General features: G+C 52.0%; 2 protein-coding genes across 5 annotated transcripts; one reads left to right on the forward strand and one right to left on the reverse strand.

The window, feature by feature from the left end:
- Window positions 1-15,798: 15,798 nt before the first annotated feature.
- LOC122367772 (probable cytosolic iron-sulfur protein assembly protein CIAO1) lies at window positions 15,799-17,894 on the reverse strand. 2 transcript variants are annotated; one of them, XM_043341174.1, is made up of 2 exons: window positions 17,417-17,894; window positions 15,799-16,943 (listed from the first exon to the last, which is right to left on the reverse strand). In XM_043341174.1, the coding sequence occupies exon 2, from the start codon at window positions 16,939-16,941 to the stop codon at window positions 15,961-15,963; it is 981 nt and encodes a 326-aa protein (XP_043197109.1). In that variant the 5' UTR covers window positions 16,942-16,943; window positions 17,417-17,894; the 3' UTR covers window positions 15,799-15,960. The 2 variants fall into 2 exon arrangements, with proteins under 2 accessions (XP_043197109.1, XP_043197108.1); XM_043341173.1 differs by having other exon boundaries at window positions 17,286-17,464.
- On the forward strand, window positions 17,576-22,532 carry LOC122367773 (sin3 histone deacetylase corepressor complex component SDS3-like). 3 transcript variants are annotated; one of them, XM_043341177.1, is made up of 7 exons: window positions 17,576-17,733; window positions 19,166-19,353; window positions 19,474-19,587; window positions 19,869-20,070; window positions 20,410-20,593; window positions 20,888-21,066; window positions 21,449-22,532. In XM_043341177.1, exons 2-7 carry the CDS (start codon window positions 19,172-19,174, stop codon window positions 21,542-21,544), a joined length of 957 nt encoding a protein of 318 aa, XP_043197112.1. In that variant the 5' UTR covers window positions 17,576-17,733; window positions 19,166-19,171; the 3' UTR covers window positions 21,545-22,532. The 3 variants fall into 3 exon arrangements, with proteins under 3 accessions (XP_043197112.1, XP_043197111.1, XP_043197110.1); XM_043341176.1 differs by having other exon boundaries at window positions 17,683-17,742; XM_043341175.1 differs by lacking the exon at window positions 17,576-17,733 and adding an exon at window positions 17,749-17,795.
- Window positions 22,533-22,697: the final 165 nt, after the last annotated feature.

Below are 22,697 nucleotides of genomic sequence, written 5' to 3' on the forward strand. Positions count from 1 at the left end.
GTGTTTAGTGCATCGGTATTCTATGCCATATGTCTGTGAATGTAAAAATCTGCAGTTGCTGACCTGCTGGCCCGCATATCGCCTCTTTTACTGGCCAAAGAGTCGAATGAAAATCATTATCATCGTGATATTTCTCGTCACCTTAACCACCGTAGCCATATTGATAGTTCATGATGGTCTCCACTTGAGGCAGCGCATCTGAAACTCTGCCCGTGCCAGCTGCTGGCGCGCTGTATGAATGACTAGAAATTCAGCATTTAATAACAGCCGCAGCTACATCGGTTCATTGTGTAGTGAGAGTTGTCTGTGTGAATGATTTGCTGTCAGTTGGCTGCACTCGTGTATGAATGGTATGTTTTAATCCATAGTTGCATCATTGTTTGTCCCAGCACACCTTTTTTTGTGATGATTGATAAATATCGCCAGACCTGACGGAGTCAGTGATAAATATCGCCAGATTCGACAAAAGCTGTGGTAAATAATGTAAATATCTCCAGATCTGAGCTGTGAGCTCCGACTGTGTCTGTGGACCATGCCGATATCCACTGATTGTGACTAGAACTGATTACGCTCATTAATGTTGATTAACACCAGCTCACCGGGATACAAACTGTTCATGTTCAACTGACGAGCTTCAAACCAATGCGTGATTAAAACCCGTGTTCCACTGTGCATTAATTAGTGAAAGTGTTCTATTGAAGTGGCACTTGGTGTTCACACAGCCACGTGACATCACGTTTGTCCCCCTAACGCGCCCTCACGGGCTCCTTCTGTTCACCCAACCCATGTGGTCTGTTCTTGTTCTGCTGTTCAGGTGTTCTGGGGGCGGTCTGTGAGCTGCGTGGTCGGATCACGTGATCACCCCCCCCCCCCTCCTTCACCCCCCTCGTGTGGCTGTGACCGCATCGCGCGGCACCAAATACGGGTGCCAACACTAACTCTGACGTGCGATTGTTCGAGAATATACTCGGAGACATGCTTTGACATGGGTTTGTGACCATTGATGGGGCCGGTGTGGTAAAAGATGTGATCTGAATAGTCACGAAGTCGTGATAGTGGGACGATTCGTCGTGACTGCAACTCGACCGTGGGAATGTATTCAAACGGACGCCAAACGGCGGCTGTGGGTGTACTCACACACAGCCTAAGCAAGACCTTACGCGATACCGTCTTCGCCCCAGCACAGGCCCCCTTTCCCGACCTCCGACCACCCGACCCGAAACGACCCGGTTGACCTCCATCCTCTAGTTTGCTTGATGTAGGTCGCTTGTAAGCATAAAGATCTACGCGAACAGCCGAACAGCTACACTTGTATGCATGAATATAGTCTAGTTTATATGTTTATTATGCTTCGACTTAATCGGCAATACCTATTGCCTGCTGCGTTCTCTTCATCAATAAGTAAGAACCGTGCTCTATTCGCCTTTTGTCAGTAGCGGCGGAATACCTTCAATTAAGGGGGGGGGGCACTGCCGAATTTTGGTCCCATTCTTTCCATCCAACGCCCATAGGGCTAATGTTAAAATGCCAAAATTAAAGGGGGGCACGGTGCCCCGGTGCCCTCCCCGTTCCGCCGCCTATGCCTTTTGTGCCAGAAATCAGAGGTGCGATCGTGCTCAGTTCACATTCAAATTGAATCCAGTCCGGGTGCCGTTGGTAAGCGACCACCGCAAGAATGTCGGGCGGGTGCATCCCGTGACTCCTGGCACTTACATAATGATGTAATCTGGGTGCCTGCTCTTTATCCGGGCCATACCGGCCGACTCCCGGCTGAGACACGTGGCTAGTCCGTCTGCAGTAAGGTCGAACACCCCGGCCACAGGTGCGAGAAACTCGCCCTTGTTGGTGTGTCGGAATCCCAAGTCCCTGTGGTTGGTTTCGGTAAGCTCCTGAGACAGCTCTGCAGGCGCTCTGGGAGTCCGATTGAGTGGAGATACACAGGAAACAGGATTATGTCATTGAGAGTGCTTTGATATGACCGAAACGATATCTGCAAGGAACACAATGCACAAATAACCCTTACAAGTTACATACACAACGATTTGTACCTTGCCACTTTTGGATCCAAGTTCACCTTTCCACTACGAACATTTACACATTTTAGCTCAAATGAAACGTGTAAAAAGCAAACCTGACCTGGCTGTCGGTACAGTTCGTGATCGAGAACTTACCTCGGAATGTGGCCGTGTCACACGACACGACAAGCGATATCGGTCGGACGTCCCGGGTCTGCGACCGCGGGGCCCGGTGATCACGAAGGAATGAACCGGGTCGTCCTGGTCACCTTTATCGCTGCTCAAATCTCCGGATCGTCTGGTGTTTTCTAAAGGCGTCTTCGTGGCGCTCTGGAGATGCACCGTTACTCGGTGTCTGAGAGGCTTTATCGATGGCAGGATAGGCAGCGCTGGAGGCTGGAGAATGGAGATCTCTCGGTGGTCTGAAGTCTAAACTCGATGAAGTCTGGCCAGGGCGCTCGCTGGCGGAGCCAAAGTGTTACAGGCTCCGTATGAGCCTCGTACAGTGCCGGAGACTCGGCGAGACGCAGTGGTTGTATCGGTCAGAGTTACACCTGTGTCGTGGCTCATTCCGAATTTATGATGCTGCATTGTTGTCTGAGTTATGACACCTGGCGAAAGGGCTTGTGCTGCGAGGCACTTGAATGTATTTGCATTGTGTTCCAAGCTGCTGCCGCGCCTCAGTGGGTATACAAAGAGTCGAGTTTTACTACCCAACAGCGAGCTATCCATAAGGAGCGGCGCGCCGTGGATATCATTCATACCTGGTTCCCACTCAAATAGCCGCTGGCGCAGACGATACGTAGTCGTGCCAATCTCGCTTACATACATGGCCGCTGGCGTAGACACTGATTCGTAGTCTGGCCCACCTCACAATTGGACGAGAGTCCCACCGACCCTCTGGTATCACGGCAGGCGAGACCCTCGACCCGCTGTGGGGCGGCCGGTGACGGCGAGACGAATTCCTCCTAGTGTAGTCTGTCGGGGAGTTGGACTGGACGACTGGTTGTTTTGTAGAGCCGATAGCGACGATAGCGAGAAATCTGATGAAGATGGCGTGGCAACAATTGACGAATACACCGCATAACTAATGAGAACGAAACGTTCCATGAGCGCAACAAAATTCAACAACAAAAGGTCCTGGTTCTCCTCGGCCAGATTCTGGTTCTGCAGAGAAAGTTCAATATTTTATTGTCGCTGAGGACGGCTGCATCTGACGATCCTCAAGCTGGAACCGAGCTGGAGCGAACTGGCGGGCTCCTGGGCTCAAAATGAAGCAATTCAAGAATATCAGTACGCCGACTGAACCGGTTTATGTAGCTCCGAATTGTTGTGGACCGTTTTGGTGATGCTAACGTGTAAAAGGCGGTGCTGATGCCAGCTGTGATTGCAGACTATACGCCCGTGAGTCTGGATGCCTCGATCCTTTTCGGGCTTAGCGACTGTCTGCGCTGTGCTACAGCTCTCTCGACCTACGGTTTGAACGTCCTCGACCCCAGACCCTCTGCCTACCCCGCGGCCGTGTGATTTATGCTGTTCAATGTTCGGTGACATGCAGCGGTCCGATGCACCTTGTGGCAGGCAGGAGCTGCCGGTCAGTAGCTGTGTTTAGCATTGGTAATACCTCTGGTATTGACACGACCCGGCTGCCCAGGTGAGAGGTGATTTGTTGTCGTCCTCGACTGATGCCGCTATTTATGACCGTATTCCAACGTCCACCGTGGAGGCAGAAAACAAAACGACTCCTTTTGAGGACATGTTACCGACTGGCATTTTAAACGCTACCTGGAATTAGCGGCCGTGCACGGAATGTTTGTGGTTTGGAACATAGGAGGTGCTTTTATGAATAGCATAAAAACGGCTGTGCCTGTATCGGCGGAGTTCCGCCTTTGGTCGTAATCCGTCTGTGTCCCGGCGCCGTGGCGCGCAGGGGAGCGGAGGGGGTGGGAGGGGGACGGAGGCCGCCGGTGTCTGGCGCTGATCGGTATGTGTGCATGTTTGAGGTGTGTGCAGCCGGACGGCCGCTCGGCGCGTCGCCCTGCATCGCCAGGAATGCCCGTCGAGACCGGTTTACCGGCGCGCCGGAGCCTCTCCCTCGCCGACTGCACGCCCGGCGACTGACATAATACCCGCTCAGCGCGCCGTGCCGCACCGCACTGTGGTGGGGTGTCGGGGTGTCCGAGTGGGTAGGACAGGATGAGGGGTAAGGTGGATGGCCGATGGGATAGGACGGGAAAGGACGGGGTGGGACAGAAGAGATGTTTTGAGACAGACGGAAGATAGACGGACCCTGGCGAATAAGGACGTTGTGGCACTGAGATTGCCAGTCTGCCAGATTGCAATGTTGCGGCCAGACTTGCTTTGCAGAAATATGTAGAGAAAAACGACACCATGGGGCAGTGGCGAAGGCATGACAATGACTGAAACAAAAGAGAAAATGATTAGGCGGTCCCTACCGGTCAACCGGGAATCGATACAGAGAAGTCCTTGTTGCACGAAACAGTTATTTCCAATGACAAAACTGAAGAGCTCATTGAACCGGAACGTGACAGTTTCGCCTAAACTGGACGCCTAGGAAATCCTCACCGATACGACATTAGAGAGACCATGGGATGGAGCAAACTCTCCTGCGCTGTTCCCTGTCCTAGCGAGACTAGACGAGCCTCACTGGTCTGTGACCTCTCATACCCTGGGGTCTACCCGCGCCGCTGCGGCTCGGTGCGGGGTCACTGCCGCTGTGTTCCAGGTGACGTGTCGGAGGATTATCCCGGCTGTGACGCGGCGGCGGTCGGCGCCGGTCGCCGCACCACCTCTCGACGCCGGCCGTGCCAGCCACGACCCTGCACGCGCCCGGCGGCCGGTCGGTGCCGAGATAAACCCAGCCGCATTCTTGTCGAGCGGCGGACGGGGCGCGGGCGGTCCGCCGGAGGAATGTCCGCCGGAGCCGGGTCAGCGCCGACACTGCACCGCTTTAGGAGCTGGCGGGGCTCGAAGACGGAAAAACGAGGCACGAAAGTGGTTACAAAAAGATGTCGGTTTAACGGTTATGCAGGAAGAGCGGGCTAGTTGAAGGAATTTGGATTATTTTTCTGATGTGAATACAAAACAAGGTCGTCACTTTCGGCTAAATGTTTGTCAACGTATGGAACTGGCGATTAAAGAGTTGGCTGGGTCTTTTCTAGGCCGGCCTTTACAAGGACATAAGGCCAATACTTCCAAAGTTGCTCAAGGGGCAGTAATCGCCACGCCATTTGTGGATCGCACACGATCGTAAATACACTACAATACAATACAATACAATACAAAGTCCATTCTCAATTGATTAGCAATCTTGTACCTATAACTAGGATGCCGTTGAGTTTAACTACCGCATGAACGATGTGGTCCAGAGAATCTGGGTGCGTCCATACCTTTCATTTCCATCAACCACCCCCGTGCCCCCGCCCCTCGTCGTCATGGGTGCCATGGAATGCCAGACGATAAGGCGCAGCCTCTGGGAAAACCCACGCGACATCCTTGCACCTCTGAGGCGACACACCTCGCCATGCGGACGCATCTCCTTATCGAGCAAGGTCGCGTTGGCAACTTAGGAATTCCACTGGCATTTCAATGCCTTGCGGCCCAGGCTGGTATGCATACTCATTCGGTGTCCATTTTCGGGCGTGGATACTGGATGAACAAATGCTAAATTTGACATCGCGCTCACTTAGACTGACAGTGAAATCAGAAGTCGCATGAGGCGAGAATCGAGCGTTTGAATGGTTTGGAATCGTATGCGGGAACATTTTTAAGTTTGTATCCAAAATATCCGTGAATCGCTGCCTGTCTTTATCGATCTACGCTCGAAAAAGGATGTCTGATATCGCACAGCGTCTCACATGAGCTCCACCGACCCACTCGTACATTGGTTTAATTTCAGCCCAGATCAGTGGCGGGACCGTGTCTCCACCCAGCTTTGGCGGGCTTTATCAGACAGTGTGACAGGCTCGACCAACTCCGCCAGACAGTCGCGCTCTGCACGCAACCCCAAATAGCGCACCACAAAGCCCGTGACGTCCCCGACGTGTCTCGCCCCTCCCACGGCCGCCAGGGCGATCGCACGCTCAGACGGACGTGCCAAAGGCGGCGTCAGGGTGTGTCCCCACTTCAGGAACGGATGAATGCGATTACAAAGTCACCCAACTGAGGAATGAACAGAGGATTTGCCTGGTCGACGCTTACCGCTAAGAAAACGGCTTTTCCGTTAGAGAGAGGACTTTGCGAGTAACGGTTGCAGAGTTTTAGGTAGAATACATGACATCGGCATGCAAATTAAGCGACGAATGGCTTAGTGGTGCTTTTTTGCCACGTTCTTAGATCGGTTGATAAAATATGGCGTAGCTGGTTAAAAATGTCTGCAACAGTTAATTACTTCTTTCAAGAGAACTGGCATGTGTACAATGTACATATAGATACCGTATTATGAAAATTAAATTAAAATGGCTGCTCTTTATGTAGTTAGTTGAATTTGCCATGCAGTTTATCTGTACCTTTATATGTAGTTGCTTCTTTTTATTGCTGTCCTGTCCCGTCCATTATTTTCCCAGGACCGGTTTTATTGACACCTGTGACTGTATGCTAAATTGTGATGTCTTTTACTCATCAGAATTTAGAGTGGATCGTATTGCATGCTGAGCATTACATTGCAGACCACGGTTTCGGTCCTTATCTGACAGAAGACAGATGCCACTTTTATCACTGTATAAGTGTCGTGAAGTACGACATTGAGGCACACGATAAAATTGTTGACACGACATTATAAATTGTCCACACCACTCCTAAATATACGAAGCTATCAAGAACTTGCAAAAATACTCTTCCAGGCATGGATGGTACATTACAAGCCGTAACCGAATTCTGGGCGACGGCGGTTTCGTGCTTGGAGGAAAAATGTGGGCTTTCCAGTTTCCATGTCACTTTGGCCACTGAAACTGCCCATGCAAGTCATGGCAGCTTACCAGTACCGCGACTGTTGCTACCAGCTCTGTTGCGAGGAAATGACGGCCGAATCTGAACCGCGCCGCGGTACGGGACACGCCGTATCACGTCCATCGAATGCCTAGAGACGCGCCCATATGGCCACTTATCGTACTGGACAAGGAACCGACAGTGTTCTCATGTCAGCGCGGGACAGGCCGTTTGCACATACCTGGTGAAATTGCGACTGGGGCGCTCGGCTTCACCGGATATGCCGTTCAGTTGAATCATGAAGCTCCGATCTTATCAAGCTTCGGTACCTCATGTTTAGTTACAATAGCGTGATGACTTTCTAGCACCCCTATCTATAGCGCATTCCAGCGGGCTTTTGTGAGGCTCGGAATGGGTTGTTTTGTTAAAGACCGATTATTTTTGTGTCGAAATTTACAATGAAACTTGACTAGCGATAGGCACTTGGATTATTTTTTGTGTTTCACAAGCCATAACAATAACGATTATCATCGACATTGTGCATTTATCGCCGTGTATGCTTATGCCCACCGCCGCTATTCATGTGCTCGCCTTTTTATGAATCAGACATGCGCTGTGGATAGGTGTGCATTAGGAAAACGGGGCCGGTGTATAACGGCCGAGTTATCGTGCCGGCAGTTTTACCTGTCGGAAATATTGGCTCAGCGATCACTAGCTTCAGGGGGCGCCGAAATAGGTGCAGCCGGTACACCAGCCAACGCGCTGGGTCATTCTAGGCCCGGGTATAGTCAGTTAGAACCGGAAGGTGGCTAGGTTTGTGTGGAAATCTGCAGGCGAATAACTTGCTATTCTTTGGCTAGGTGACTCGAGTCGGTGCTGAACGATATTCCGACGGATTTCCCTGCCACATTGTCGAGGTTGGACCGTCTATGACTATATAGCTTCAACTGTAGGTATACCTAAAGTTTCAATCATGCGACAGGGTTGAATTCTCCGGCACATCTGCGTTTCATCACGACCACTGCGCACAAAACTTGCACGAGGCGTAACAGGTCATTTTGGCCCCGTAAGCTGAAGTTTTACAAATGAAGAGTACACTCGTTTACTCACCTTTCTCGTCGACCGGCTGGTTGATCCTGCCTCTGTGAATGTTCCGCCGAGACGCGCGCAGCCGTCACACGTTGTTGAGCCCACCCTTCCATTCATCCGGCGCTCCCCGTCCACCCTCCACTGTCCGACAGCGGCTCGCGTTTGCAGTCTGCAACATTGCACGGCTGGCAGGCCGGCCGGCGCACCCTCGCCCGTCCACCAATCACAGTCCACTGCAGCTGACCGCCAGCCAATGGCCGCGTCCGGCCGGCGCCGACTCTGCTGACCGACTGACGCCAAGGACGCGACCTTCGCCGACGGCTAGGCCGCGCCGCGGCCGCCGCCGCCGCGCCGCTGTCTGCCCCCAATCGGCCGATGTCACATCCGGGCCGCGCCGCCGTCGACGCGGCCGACTCTCTCGTCTGGTCCGGGTGAGAGCGGCGCACCCCAGACGCACCGACACGCGGCCACATCCGCCAGCGAGCACTCTCACTTTTGGGCCGCGGCTGCCGCCAGTCGACCGGCCCGGTCGCCGACCGTCGGCCCATCTCGACGCTCGGGCGACATCCGTGTGCTGGTCGAGATCGCGCGCCGGAGAAACGACTCCCGTTTCCGGGGGCGTTGGCCGCGCCGCGCCGGGCGGCGGGCGGCGGGCGGGCCGTCACGTGGTGCAGAGACGGCTCCGGCTCCTCGGCGACCGGCCGCCGGAAACCGACTGGACGTCGGCTGATGTGTAAATCACGCCGGCTCCATCCCGGATCTCCATGGTATGAAACGTAATAGAAATCGACGAGCGACTAGCTGCTTTCGTTTTACCCGCCAGCCCCACAGCTGGTTTGCGCAAGGTGCTAAGACGTCTTGTTTACAAAAAAAAAACGTTTTAGGTGTTTGTGAGAAAGTGAAATTGTGACGAGTGAGTTACGAAGATAAGCGTAAATGAAATGGCTCTCTCGTAAATGAAATGGCTCCCTCGCCCGCACATGAGGGGGGTGGTTGCCCCCCCCCCTAGGTAGTCTTTCTGCTCTGCACTCAACATTTTTAGAGCTAGAAGGCTGATTTTTCGTATAGCTGCTCCTCTATCCTTTCTTGATGTCCACTGAAAATTTCAAGTTTCTGTGATTTTTGGTTTCGGAGATATGACCTTGTTTTTCAGGTCATGTCATGACCCAAATGGCCAATTCTCAACATCTTGCGTTTGCCATGGGCCTTGTGAGCTTTTGATACCTTAATTTCGGCCTTTTTTGCCATTCTTAACTCCCACCTAATACCTATCATGGAACATGTTGTTCGACGATGTACAGGTGTCAAGGTCAGGGTCAAGGTCAACCTAGGTCATCTAAGATAACTGCGTTTTAGGCAAGCTGAATTTACTTTTTTGAAGCTTTTTGACTTCATTTTTGGTAAAAGGTTCTCAGATCATGATTTCATGTAATATGGACACAAAAACAATCGGTGCACACATCAGTATACACACAGACACACACAGACATACAAACACATATAATTGACCTTGACCTAACTTGACCTGAAATGACCTCAGCAGCAAAAATCTGGTCGGGTAGTGTGACAAAGAGGTTCTAGCTGGCTTGGCACCAGAAAACAGCATCGTCATCGGTATATGATAAGCAACGCACTTGATATCCAACGGTGACCCAAAACAGCAACATTTTTTAGTTTGACCTGACCTGGAAGGTCAATGACTGACCTGAGAAGGTAAAACTGGGTATCATTGGATTCGTCTCTTCCCAAAGAATCTTTTTGGTCTTTACCGCTAAGCTCTATCTCCAACAGGAACGAAATGGCGCGGGGGTGGCACCCCCCGTGCGTTCTAGGATGGGAAAATGACATGTGCGGGCGAGGGTTAAGCACATGAAACTTTTGCGTTTATTTTTTGTTGTACGCAGCAGGGTGCGATAAGTCGAAGGCGGTTGAAACCAGTAAAAAGAAACGGTTGTCCGAATCATCACAGGAACATTTAGAGAAGCTGATACGGGTGTCATCTGCTCTACGTGCAAGAGTAGCTGTTTCATGCTGTTTCAAAGAGAATGGATGGACTATCCACAAAAAACAATCGTTGTTTGGTTGATGATGCATTGATATGCCTCGCGCAGCCTATTTGTGTCTCATGGCGCTAAAATGGCGTCTCTTGTTTTTTATTCACTATCATGCATGACGATTGATGCGTTTTTTATTTGATTGCTTGTGGATAGATGTGATTGAATATAGCTACAAGTGGAAAGACCTCAGGGTATGAGAAAGGATAAGGAATGAGAAATACTGCAACGTGAATCGACGCATTGCTGCTCTTTTAAGTGTTTCTCGTGTGTGGGCCATAGCGCATTATCTATTATGTGTGCGCCGGCAGAGGTTATTTAGCTAAAAAAACAATGCTCAACAGGGCTGAAAATACCGTTTATTGACGTGGGTTGTTGAAAATCCACGGAAAATAACAAACGCTGCTCTTAGGAGCGTGATTCCCAGTTGAATTTCAGTCGTGCTATCTTTTTGTGAAATACTGCAGTCTCCATGCCAAAGCAGGCGTCACTTGTGTTATGCTGCTAGACAGCAATGCAGTCTCCGCCGCAACCCGTTACTGGCGATCCCGTTCATGCGTGTGAATCTCCTGCGTGGGTATACTGTGCCGGCGGCATATCAGCGATGCGGAGCAGTATACCAAGTCAGGCGCTAAGTGTCCGACGGCCCAAATACCAAGGGAGACTGCAGAGCTAAACAAGAACATAACAGCAAGATAAAGGGGTTGTGTTTATGACCGATTCTAGCTCGTGACTTTATAATAGTGAAGGTAAAAAATAAACATTTTGGGCGCAATCGTTCATCACAAAATCAAAATCATGACACAATGTCATATGACGTTTTTGACAATGCCTAAATTATGAACAACATAGTTTGGGCCTCACGCAATTCCTAAGCAATCAAATGAAAAACGCCAAGATTGTCGTGACATCTGGTCTGGTTGTTCTATGTTCATTATCCAACGCAGGTATTGCGAGTTTTACATAATTGTTAGTTGTTGAGCAGTAGGCAAATATATTATGAGACGGGTAGGTATACTACGCATTGGTCACGTCTCATGATAAAATGCATACTTCTCTATGTTTGCAGTGTATTATGTATACCTACTGTGGATAAGCGTTTAATTAATTACCTATTTTGGCATGACCTCACAGTTCATCAATTGACTAGAGGCCTTTAATTGGATTTCAGTCGCAGCAAGCGCATGTCGTAACGGCACACCTGCTCGTTTTTTGCGAACCCCCAGCTTGATCAGGGGCGAAACGGCGAGAGCGTCTTGCCCTATCCCTCTCCGCAAGTGTTAAACCCTGTATGGTGCATAATCGGCTAATCTTGCCCGGTGTCGAGTCCTTACCATGCATGACAAAGACGCCGAATATTCGTCCTTGACTAATGGCAATGCTTAGACGTGTGATCTGTCTCGCTTTGCAACTGCAAGATGCAGGCGAGATTTCCAACGAATGGCATAGCGATCAGCTCTCTGCAATCTCTCAGCACTCTCAGTCGCCACTCTGCACTCACACTCTCCTCTCTCTCTCTCTCTCTTTCTCTCTCTCTCTCTCTCTCTTTCTCTCTCTCTCTCTCTCTCTCTCTCTCTCTCTCTCTCTCTCTCTCTCTCTCTCTCTCTCTCTCTCTCTCTCTCTCTCTCTCTCTCTCTCTCTCTCTCTCTCTCTCTCTCTCTCTCTCTCTCTCTCTCTCTCTCTCTCTCTCTCTTTACGTCTCTCCTGCTCTCTGGTTCTCGCCGGCCCCGTCGTCCGGGTCACCACAGGTCAGCTTGAACTCATCTCCGGCTTTCCCGGCCGTCTGTGCCAGCCGGCGTCAGGCACCCCTCCCCTCCCCCTCCCCCGGCGACCCCAGCCCCGCCCTGGCTGGCGTCCGGGTCCGCAGAGCTGCCCCAGCTCTCTCACGAACCGAGCTGCAGACGGCGCTGCACTGGCTTCGCTCTGATTCGCAACGGTATACGGGTGTGCTGGTATTTGGTAATTGGTGAGGCGTGTCGATCGTAGTGTGCAGGAGTAAAAAACGAAAATAAAGTCAGTGATGAAGGTGCCGGTGTTTTAAGGAAGAGAGAGAGAGAGAGAGAGAGAGAGAGAGAGAGAGAGAGAGAGAGAGAGAGAGAGAGAGAGAGAGAGAGAGAGAGAGAGAGAGGGAGAGAGGAAAGAGAGGCTGTGTCATCTCTCGATACGTCTTCGCCATATCTTTGAGGTGCCGGCTTAGCACCCACCGTTGCCCCCAGTCGTGATGTCCGACTGTAACTATTTGCCCGTTTCTTAAGTTTGCATACGCGGTAGGTATATGCAAACTTATGCACGGTACTCCATTCGTCGATCTCTGCAGTCCATTTATCACCACAATACTCCAGCAAAGGCGCTTTGAACATTTCGTATTTTTATTTACACATGTTTATGCACACATTGCACATCACAATCGCGCTACACCTACATTTACTATATCACTGAATGTACGGCTATCTACTATACCATTTGTCTATACCTATTTATGTATACATTGATAGAATTGTGAGCTCCTACTCAGCCTTCATGCAATGGAGATTTACCTTAGCTAAACACAACTTAAATAATTGTCGATAATGAAAGAGACCGTATAAAGAAATTAAAGACATATCGCCCACGAGCTTGTTATGGCTACGTTAATCTGCATGACCGAACAAAAAATACGTTTACCTAAGAAATGTTTTGAACAGGGTTACCATAAGCAAGCTAAGCCAATTTCGCGTTTTCCCTATTCTAAAAACCTGTAAACAAGATCAATTTCCGCTACCCAAAAAGTGCGCTCTACCTGGCACTGTCACGTTTCCTATTCGCGGTGGAACTTCTAGCGCTGCCATGGAAAACCTATCTCTCCGCCTTTCTCTGCCTCTCCTGACACGGCCCTTCACTCCTGGCCCTGTTCCTCCACCTGAACCGGCACATCCCTCTCCACCGGCTCCTCGGCTCGGATATACAGGAACCCGTCGGCCGCCAGTCGGGCTATGACCTTTGACCCGGGCCGCAGGGTCGCTGACCTCGTCAGGGTCACCTGCTCGCCGCTGTCGTCTGTGTGCGCCGCCGAGACGCGCAGCTCGCCCTCGCAGAAACTGACGCGGATGTCCTCAGGGTTGAACCGGCGTGTGTCGATGCGGATGGTGTTGGTCTCACTCTCGGTAGTCTCAGGCTCGGCCTCATGCTCAGGTGCGGACGGCGGCACTTCCTCGCCAGTGTCGCCATCTCGTGAGAAGTCTGGCAGGTCGAAGTTGAGCAGCATGGCCACCAGAAGGCGATCGTCGAACGGTGCGTCGAAGGCGCCGGGCCGGGAGCTCCAGCGGCGAGGCCCAGTTCCGAACGGCCCCCATCCCCAAGGGCCCATCCGACCCCGAGACCCGAACCCGCCCCTGGCGCAGGACCCAAACCCACCCCTGGCGCAGGACCCGACCCCGCCCCGACCCCGCATGGGACCGCCGCCCATCCCTCCGCGGCAGCCGCCGTGGAACCCACCCCGTGGCCCGCCGTGGTGGGGAGGACAGTGGGGAGCAGGGGGAGGACCGCAGTGGGGAGCAGGGGGAGGCGGACCATGATGATGACCACGGTGACCATGCGGACCATGATGCGGACCGTGGTGACCCCAGTAACCCCACGGACCCATACCGCGGGCACCCCAGCCTCCCAGCCCACCGCCGCGACCGCAGCCCCCGAAACCCCCTCTACCGCACCCGCCGCGACCTGCCCATCCCCTACCGAACCCGTGGGGGCCGTGGAACGGGCCGCCCCAGGGCATCTCACTGCACACTGGCATCGCTGTCACCTTACTGCCACCGCTGACCGCTGTCACCTTACTGTCACCTGTCACCCCTGTCCACCGCTGTCACCGATTGCTGTCGGTGTCACCGCTGTCCGCTGTCGGCTACGCTGAGCTGTCTCTGCCCGCTGCCGTCAGTTGCTCCGCCACTAGATGTCGCTCTCGGCTTTCGGTCCGACCGACTGTGCGCCGGTGGGCGGGCGGCGCCGTTTTGAGACCAAAACATGCAAGTCATGACCTTCCGTAACGTGGTGCAACCGAGCTTCGCGAAGCTTCGGAATGACGCAACCGGTGTTGCGTCATGCGCTTGGCCGACGACCCGACAGTGGCGGTCCCAGGCAGGCTACGCAGGAGGGACAGGGGTGAGCTGCCCTCGGTAAAAAAAAAACCCTAGGCTAAACCTATGCAAAATAACTACCCTCGTTCAGGGTAATGTTAATGTCTATCCACCTTCGCAAGTTCAACCACGTCATCCCTCTGTCGGTGCCTGTCTGCGCCACTGACATGTGATAGTGGTCTGTTTTGAAACGTCATCCTGTGGCCGCAGCTCAGCGGTCGGAGGTGACTCAGAGTCACGAGTCGGAGGGAACAGACAAACACGAGTTGGAACACGTTCCGAAACGTTTGACCGAAACGTTTCCGGCAAAACGTTTTGAGTACTTTGTGACCAGTTTGTGACCCAGGCAACGTTTGTATACGCATTGACATTTGTTTTAGGAAATCGCGAGTGAATGGATGGTGGATCTGGTCGATGTCAAACATTTCAGAGATGCAGGGTCACGAATGATGCTGAAAAGGCAATTCAGATGCATACGAGTTTCTCGGGACCATTGCTGGAGCCTGGAACATGGTTAGGGGCCGCAATGGGAACTCGGCTAGGGCTGACATTTCCACAAACCAGGACAGAGAGGCGAGCGGAGATCTGACCGGAGGCAAGGAATCCAATCGGCAGGTCACATTAGGTGATCACACCTCAAGAAAACAGAACATGCTGCCATTGCTCCTTTGACGAGATCACGACTTGGTGACAGAATGTAAAGGAATGTGTTTGATTACTTAGTTCGATTTCCTATTCAGGCGAATTTCGCGACCCCTCTTTCTCCAATGCAAGTCTTAGAGAGAAAATGCCAGACCCTTCTTTCGCATGAACCATTGTAAGCACTCAAATGCCATGCACAAGATGTTTATTGACCCTGTGACCCGTGACACTGATAGGAAAATCACACAGGTGACCTAACATTTTTATCTTCTGATACATTCTATGTGCATACTAAAGCGATGAAAACATCTCGGATGTGCTCATTCAATGGTTGACCTAAGGTCGCATCTGAGGCCACATAAGTCACAAAGCTTGCGACAGAACCATCTAATTATTTCGATGACTTTTCATTTGTTTACAATCATGACCAATGTGGCCAAACATTACAATCAGGAAAATTTAAATTTGCTGACCTCTGGTGACCTGACAGGTGGCTTGGCGTCACCTGGCCCAGGACCCGAGTAAGAAAGGGTGAACGTGAAAACGACTGGGGCGACACCCGTTATTGGCTCGATGACCAGCCACAGCGCCGTTGTTATTCACGCGGTCTGAAACGTTACTCAGGATAGGATTTTGAAACTGAAGATTTTTTAGATTTAGGATTTTAAGAATTCCAAAAGTTCTAGCTCTGGTAAAATCGGTTTAAAACCACAATACCTTTACTCAGATTGAGCATTGACGATTGATTTTTCAGCCCCGTCTGTTAATCCTACCTGGCCCAGCGTATTTTTAACTTGCTTTATAGCTGAGCCGTTCTTAGACCATTCGCCAACGATGCGACCCAAACACCCACTTGGGTGTTATGGACCCGAACACCCAAACCATGCATCTCAGACGATATCCTACCCAAATGTGGCGAAAGTAAAGGCAAACAATTGGTGCAATTTGTTCGTACGTTTATATGTCAGATTTCAGTTCAAGCAAAACAATAGCAAATCTATACATACTTGTGTTTACAGACCCCGTCCATTTGCTACCCCATTGTCATCTGCACTTAGCACCGCGACAGCCGTGCCTCCTAGCGTCACTCAGCCACACCTCTCACTCCTCACTCACCCGCCAGAGTTTGACCAGGTTATCGTCGCCCGCCGACGCCAGCAATCCCCGCTCCGTGGGGCTCCAGCTGACGGCGTTCACGTCGCGGCCGTGGGCGCGCGGCACGGACGCCACCAGGCCAAAGGACGGCGCGCCGCCGTCGCCCGCGCCCGGCTCCTCGGCAAACACCCGCACGGCGTCGTCCCCGCACGCGGTGGCGAGCAGGCCCGTCAGCGGACACCAGGCCACGTCGTATACGGCGCGCTGGTGGAAGCCGGAGAGGAGCGCCACGCAGCTCCACTGGTCGGGCGGCTGCGTCTCCGCCCAGATCCGCACCGTGCCGTCGTCGGAGGCCGAGGCGATCCGCTTACCGGCCCCATCCCAGGCCACCGCCCACACGGTCGAGCTGTGACCTTTGAGCACGGCGCCGGTCACCCAGTCGTCACCGTCGTCACGGTACAGGCGAACCGTGTCGTCATAGCCGCACGACGCCAGACGGTCCTCGACCGGGCTCCAGGAGACGCGCTTCACGTCCTGCGTGTGCGCCATCAGCACGGCGGCGCACTCAAAGTCCAGCTCGCGGTCGTCGGTGAGCTCCCAGAGCCAGACGGACTTGTCGCGTGAGCACGTGGCGAGGTATTTGCCGGAGCGAGACCAGGCCACCGCCTTGACCTCGCTCTCGTGTCCCTCCAGGGTGGCGGTGCACTCCCAGGCCTGCTCGCGGTCCCAGACGGCCGCCGTGGAGTCGAAGCTGGCCGACGCCAGCAGCCGGCCGCTCGGCGAGAACGCCACGCCGCGCACGGTGCGCTCGTGCCCGTCGGCCAGGATGGTGGCGCAGCTCCAGCCGGCGCCGGTCTCCGACCACAGCCGCACCGTCTTGTCGGCCGAGCAGGAGGCCAGGGTGCGGCCGGCCGGATCCCAGGCCACCTGCCATACCCGGTCTGTGTGGCCGGACAGCGAGCACACTGGCTCCAGCTTCCGAGACATGGCTGCGGAATAAAGGTTTGCAGTTATGTTTGTGATTTGACCCTCTGCCCACAATGCTGCTCATGACTTGAGAGTATTGGGGTTACATGAGTAAGAACCTATGCAATAGATACAACAATGCTTACATTTTTAACAACACAAACAGGGAACAGGCAGCCAGTGACAGAGCAAATAGTGGTATAGGTGGTCTTCTAGCGATGAATGTTCCAAACGTAATATATGTATTAAAACAATGATTTGAGTAGGTTGCCAAGCAAATAAGCAATAAATTTGTAAAAATATGTAAATATGAAAAAAGTAATTTGTGATCTTCAACAGCCAACATTCTCATCCAAGACACGTACCTATCATGCTTCAAACCAGTCATTCAAAGCATCAATGAAAGTTAATAACGTCAATTCCCACACACTTAGTATTAATGTAATCTACGCGAAATAATAATTTTAAAAATAAACTGAACAAATACGGCATTTACCTCACTCAACCCCAAACTGTCGCGTCGAACCCTCAAATTATTCCACAAATTGAGGAAACTGCGCAGCTGTGACAAAATTTGTATTCAAAAGCTGAACCAATCGGTCGTTGCTAGGCAACATGTCGCTAAAATCATGCAGAAGCTTCACTTTTCCGCAAAGGTGCCTGGCAACTCGAAAATAAAGACCGGAGGCCTCTCTTGCCTGAACAGCTATAATAAAAATTATTTATTTTAGGGTTCCGCTCAGCTCCGCGCGCTTGTCCTTCCAGTCGCGTCTCTGAAGATATTCTGATTCGTGTGTTGGTTCTAGCCTCTAGGTACGAGAAGTGAGAACTACTGTGAAAATATAACGATTTACTTGTTGAATGATATAATCAAGGTTTGCTGCCTCAGCACCGACAATATTTTTAACAATTGACAATTGGACAATGCTAGGCTCAGCCCGACTGGAAAAAATGCACGCTTTCGTCGAGAACTCGAGCGTAGTTGGGCGTTTGCGCCGAAAATTTTCGGCGTACTTCGGCGTAAATCGACGGCTTGCGCCGAAATTTTCGGCGTACTTCGGCGTAAATCGCGAAAAAAACGTCCGTGGGTGGCACCAACCCCTCTCGGCCGGCGAGGGTTAAATGTCTTCGGGAGTTAAACATCTTAAATATCACTTATCTTGTCTCGTGTTCGTCTCAGGGTATTTAAGTCATGTTCAGTGAACCTGATTGGGACTCTCCCACGGCGGGAACAGTTCACCGATCCAGAGTGAGGTTATGGATTGTCGGATCCCCTAGTTCAGATAACGTATGCTATCGTGTGCGTATTACTATTGACCATTGTGATTCCTGTATTTCCGGCGTGTGGTTTGTGAGCGGACGCTGGCAATCGGTCCCGCGTGGCCTGGTATCTGCCCGATCCCATCGGCCGTGCTTGCACCACGCCTGTTGAAGGCCCCGTCAGGCGTCAGTCACCGGCTGAGCACTACTGCTGATCAGAGCCGGGCAACAAAATAAAGGTTACGTTATGGAACATGCCAGTGAGTTTGTGAGTCAGGAGATTTTGTGATAGCGAGCCCTGGTGCTCGGTCCCGCATGGCCTGCTGATGTCTTTTGTCTGCCCGATCCCGTCGACCGTGCCAACAACCGTCTGTGGACAGTAGTCACTGGAAGACAGTCACACACACACACGCCAGCCCCCCCCCCCTCGACGAAAAGTGCGTGGCTACAGCCTGCAGCCATCAGTAAGCCTTGAAAATTTTCGGCGCATGAAGCATGGCTCGGTAAAATAATTTCGGCGCATAAACCCTTGCGCCGAAATTTCGGCGCATCACCTCCGCCGAGAACTTCAGCGTAGTGGAGGCATTTTTTCCAGTCGGGCAGTAGGCTGGAATTTCTAGCCAGCAGTGGGATATTAGCCACTGGCTATTAATTTTGAACATTTTAAATGCATGTGTTCTTATTTCAGCATTGTGATTATTAGCCTGTGGATTTTCAGGCCATAGGCTGCATAGGCGGCGGAACGAGGGGGTATCGGGGTACTGTGCCCCCTTTGATTTTGGCATTTTAACATTAGCCCAATGGGAGGTGTATGGGAAGAATGGGACCGAAGTCAGCAGTGCCTCCCCCCCCCCTTAATTGAAGGTGCTCCACCACCACTGATAGGCTGTCAGTGCTGCCTGCTGTGGCAACCGGGACAGATGGGAAATGTGACCGAGGGTGTAGTGTAGGTATGTATTATAACACAACCCCTTTGCGCCGACAGTCTGTGATGGCATCTCCACGCTCGCCGTTCCTGTCCTCCCACGTGGAGGACTGTGACATGGACGACCAGAGTGACGAGGGCGACGGGGAAGGACAGCCAGTGGGCTCCAATGATGAGGACACGGACGACGCCAGCGAGACAGAGTCACAGCACCGGCCAGAGGGCGAGATCACGGAGATCAAGGAGAGGTGAGCTAACATGGAGGATGGATGAAGTGATGGGTGAGAGTCTGCTTTAGAAAGGAAAACTGGATGAGTGAGTGTCACAAAATTGATGTGGTGTGACGATACTTATCTCATCTCGCACAGGATCTATCTGGACAAGCTGGCCAACCTGAAGGCCCAGCTACAGCAGCTGGCAGAGGGAACACATCCCGAGTACAACAAGAAACTGAAACGTCTCGATAACCAGCACAAGGAACGGTTAGTGGCCGTCTCACTGACGTACCTACTAGGACCTTCGATACGCTCAATAAATCGCAGCTGTTTTTTTCTTCGATTTAGAGTGTAGTAGTTGATCTCAAACTAAAGCATATTAATATGGAAATCATAATACAAACAATAATGCATTATCCAGGTCCGCAACTTTGTCCCTACATAAGTAAGATTGAGCAGCTTAGTTTGGTACGTTATTCAGTCACTGCTGTGCATAAAATGCCACCACATTTCCCATCTCACCTTTTTTACCACTCTCACCGCACTAGGATCCGGCTGACGGAGCTCTGGTTCAACTACGAGCGGAAGCTATTCGAGTCAGAGTGCGAGCGGGACCGGCGCGCGCTGACGCGAGAGCTGGAGGAGCGGCGGACCGAGCTGCGGGAGTCGCTGATTGCAGAGCTGGAGGATAAGAGACGTCTGGTCGAGATGGAGCGAGCGAGCATGGAGATCACCGGAGACAGCATGGACGTGAGTTGGGAGATCGATGAACAGTGGAGTATGCAAATTAGAGGACAGTATGGGTGCATGAGAATTTGAAAAAGTGAAAACGTGGGCGATAACGATGTTCGTCGATATTATTTCAACTTTCTGATAACTTTATATCATGCGCCTGATTACTTTTATTTGTTTCGTTTGAACATCATCCACAAAGCAAACAATGTCGTCCCCTCCGATCCTTTACTAGTATCCTCCGATCCCTAGGGATTCTGTCCAAGGAGTTTAGCTCAGGAAGTTCCTCTTCTTACACCCTTAACCACGGGTTCACCACACCGTGACTAACCCGGCCCGTTTTCCCTGACTGCGCAGATGAAGCCGCCACCGACCCGTAAACTGCGCCGGCGGCCCAACGATCCGGTGCCGGCGCAGGAGAAGCGACGCAAGCCCGTCTCCAACCAGCTCAACTTCCAGCTAGACGAGAAACAGATGGAGGACGACCTCCGACTCATCGCCAAGGGCAAGCTGCCCACCCAGCAGCCCGCCAAGAAGTCCAGTGAGTATAGTTGGATTAGTGTGGGCACGAACTTTGTAGAACTTTGGGAGTCGGGTAGTGATGATTTTCCCGCGTTGCAGCATTCTTGCACAATGCACACAGGCCGTTGATAATGCATTTTAATGCCGTAGAGTGCAAAGGTAGCTTCCGCACTCGTCAGCTACGAGATATCTCTGGGCTAGCTGAGGATCGCGTGGACGGGGTACAAATGCACCCTCAAAAACTTTGTATTTGCTAAGCCAAACGTCCGCCCTTCTCCGAACCTCTGTCATCAGCGTCTCCCTCCCCCGGCAGGTTTTATGCCCGAGTCTTCCGTCTCCCCGGCGGCCGCGGCCGTCAACAGCGAGATCCGCATCGAGGACAACAAGCTGTTCCTGGAGCGCAAGTGGTTCCACCGCGGACAGCCGGTATACGTGGAGTCGCGCGACAACAGCCGCTACAGCGCCGTCATATCGGCCATCTCCGCCGACGCGGTAAGTCTGGCGTGTGTTAGCTGCTCTCACCGTAATTACTCGGATGATGTAGGTTATTAGCACATCAGTCCTCTGGCCTCAAAATTCTGACTAGTGCGTGAGAGCTCTGTGGGGCAAATAATCTTTGTCGGTCGGATATCGGTGAACGCGATGCGATAAGTTGACTAGATACGGTAAGTTGTGAGTCATTTGTAAGTTATCGGCGGTCGGTTAGCACTGGTAGTATGTTGAAGTTACGGTCTGAAAGATACGAGCTGATCGAAAGGGAACGGCTTAGTGGTATGCGAGTCACAAGAAAGAGCTGCTCAGTGATGTACCAATACAAAACGCCCCTTCCTTGCAACTGGTTCTTACTTAGCTGCCCCGCCCCTCTACCCACCAGGTCTGGGTGAGAAAGACGGCCGACAACAGCAAAGCACGCATCTACCTGTCGCACCTCCAGCGAGGCAAATGCAGCATCAAACGGCGGGCCTCGTGAGCTGCCAGCTACCCGGTACCTCTGCTGCTGTGGTGCCTCTCACCCTGCAGCAGCTGTGCTGACTCGGTACGTCTGCTGCGCCGGCCGGCCGCCGCGGCAACCACAGCTGAGTCGCGGTATGTCCCGCCTCCCTCTCACAGTGTGATCCTTAGTCTTCGGGGCCTCATCGTGTCTACCACAGTCCGTGGGCTGGTTTACAGTGTAAAGTACAGTCCATGTGACGAGTCACAATGGGTATTACTACTCCGAAGTTTCACAGTGTTACAATCTAGGGCTACTGTGTACACCACGGCTGGCAGGGTGCTTGGAGCGTTGGTATCTCCTTCCCAGGATATAGTGGTGTATCACTTCCCCGGGATAAGGTGGCACTGGCAGTTCCGGGTCGGGATCTGAGAGCCGCGCCTCGCGTTACTCTCATGCGTGTTTTGTTTGTTGTCTGAGTCGGAGTCATACCCATCATCATCATCGTCATCATTATGAAGAACCTGTCGCTGTAATTGTGGAAAGCTCGCTTATCCGTCTGTCAGGAGGAGCCTGTTTTGTTGGGTGTGTGATTTTTGGTTGGTGAGCGAAGAAAGTGTTTGGTGTGAGCTGGCGACTGGAGAATGTGTTTAGTTTGTGTGGTGTTTGTGGAAAGGTGGGATGTGAGTGATGCTGCGCTGTGCGGTTGATGAGATCTCGCTCTTCGCAAACGGCGCTTTTTCCAACCAGGAACTCGTGAATGGTTCTCTTCTGGCGTTCATGTGTTCAAGTGGTGTCTAATTTTCCTTTACATGGCTAAGTCGACTATTGGATAGCAGCCTGCGTATTTTGTTGGTCAAAAGTGAGGATTGGTTCAGAAATCGTCACAATGACTTTTCCGAAACACTGGTGTGAGTACTTAAAATGGAAGCATGATGTGTTATAGTGATATTGGAAACTAACTGTTCAAGATCGTAACGCCTATTTTGCTAGAATTATGGTCCGAATAAATGCAAAGCCTTCAATATTATATCTTTCAGCGCACTGGACGAATAATCTGTCCTGCGGCATAGGCGGTGGAACGGGGAGGGCACCGGGGCACCATGCCCCTTTGATTTTGGCATTTTATTTTTTAACATTAGCCCTATATGCGTTGCATGGAAAGAATGGGACCAAAAGTCGGCAATGCCCC

Source organism: Amphibalanus amphitrite, unplaced genomic scaffold (genome assembly GCF_019059575.1).
Source record: "Amphibalanus amphitrite isolate SeventyFive unplaced genomic scaffold, NRLGWU_Aamphi_draft 000895F_arrow, whole genome shotgun sequence".
Taxonomy (NCBI): Eukaryota; Metazoa; Arthropoda; class Thecostraca; order Balanomorpha; family Balanidae; genus Amphibalanus; species Amphibalanus amphitrite.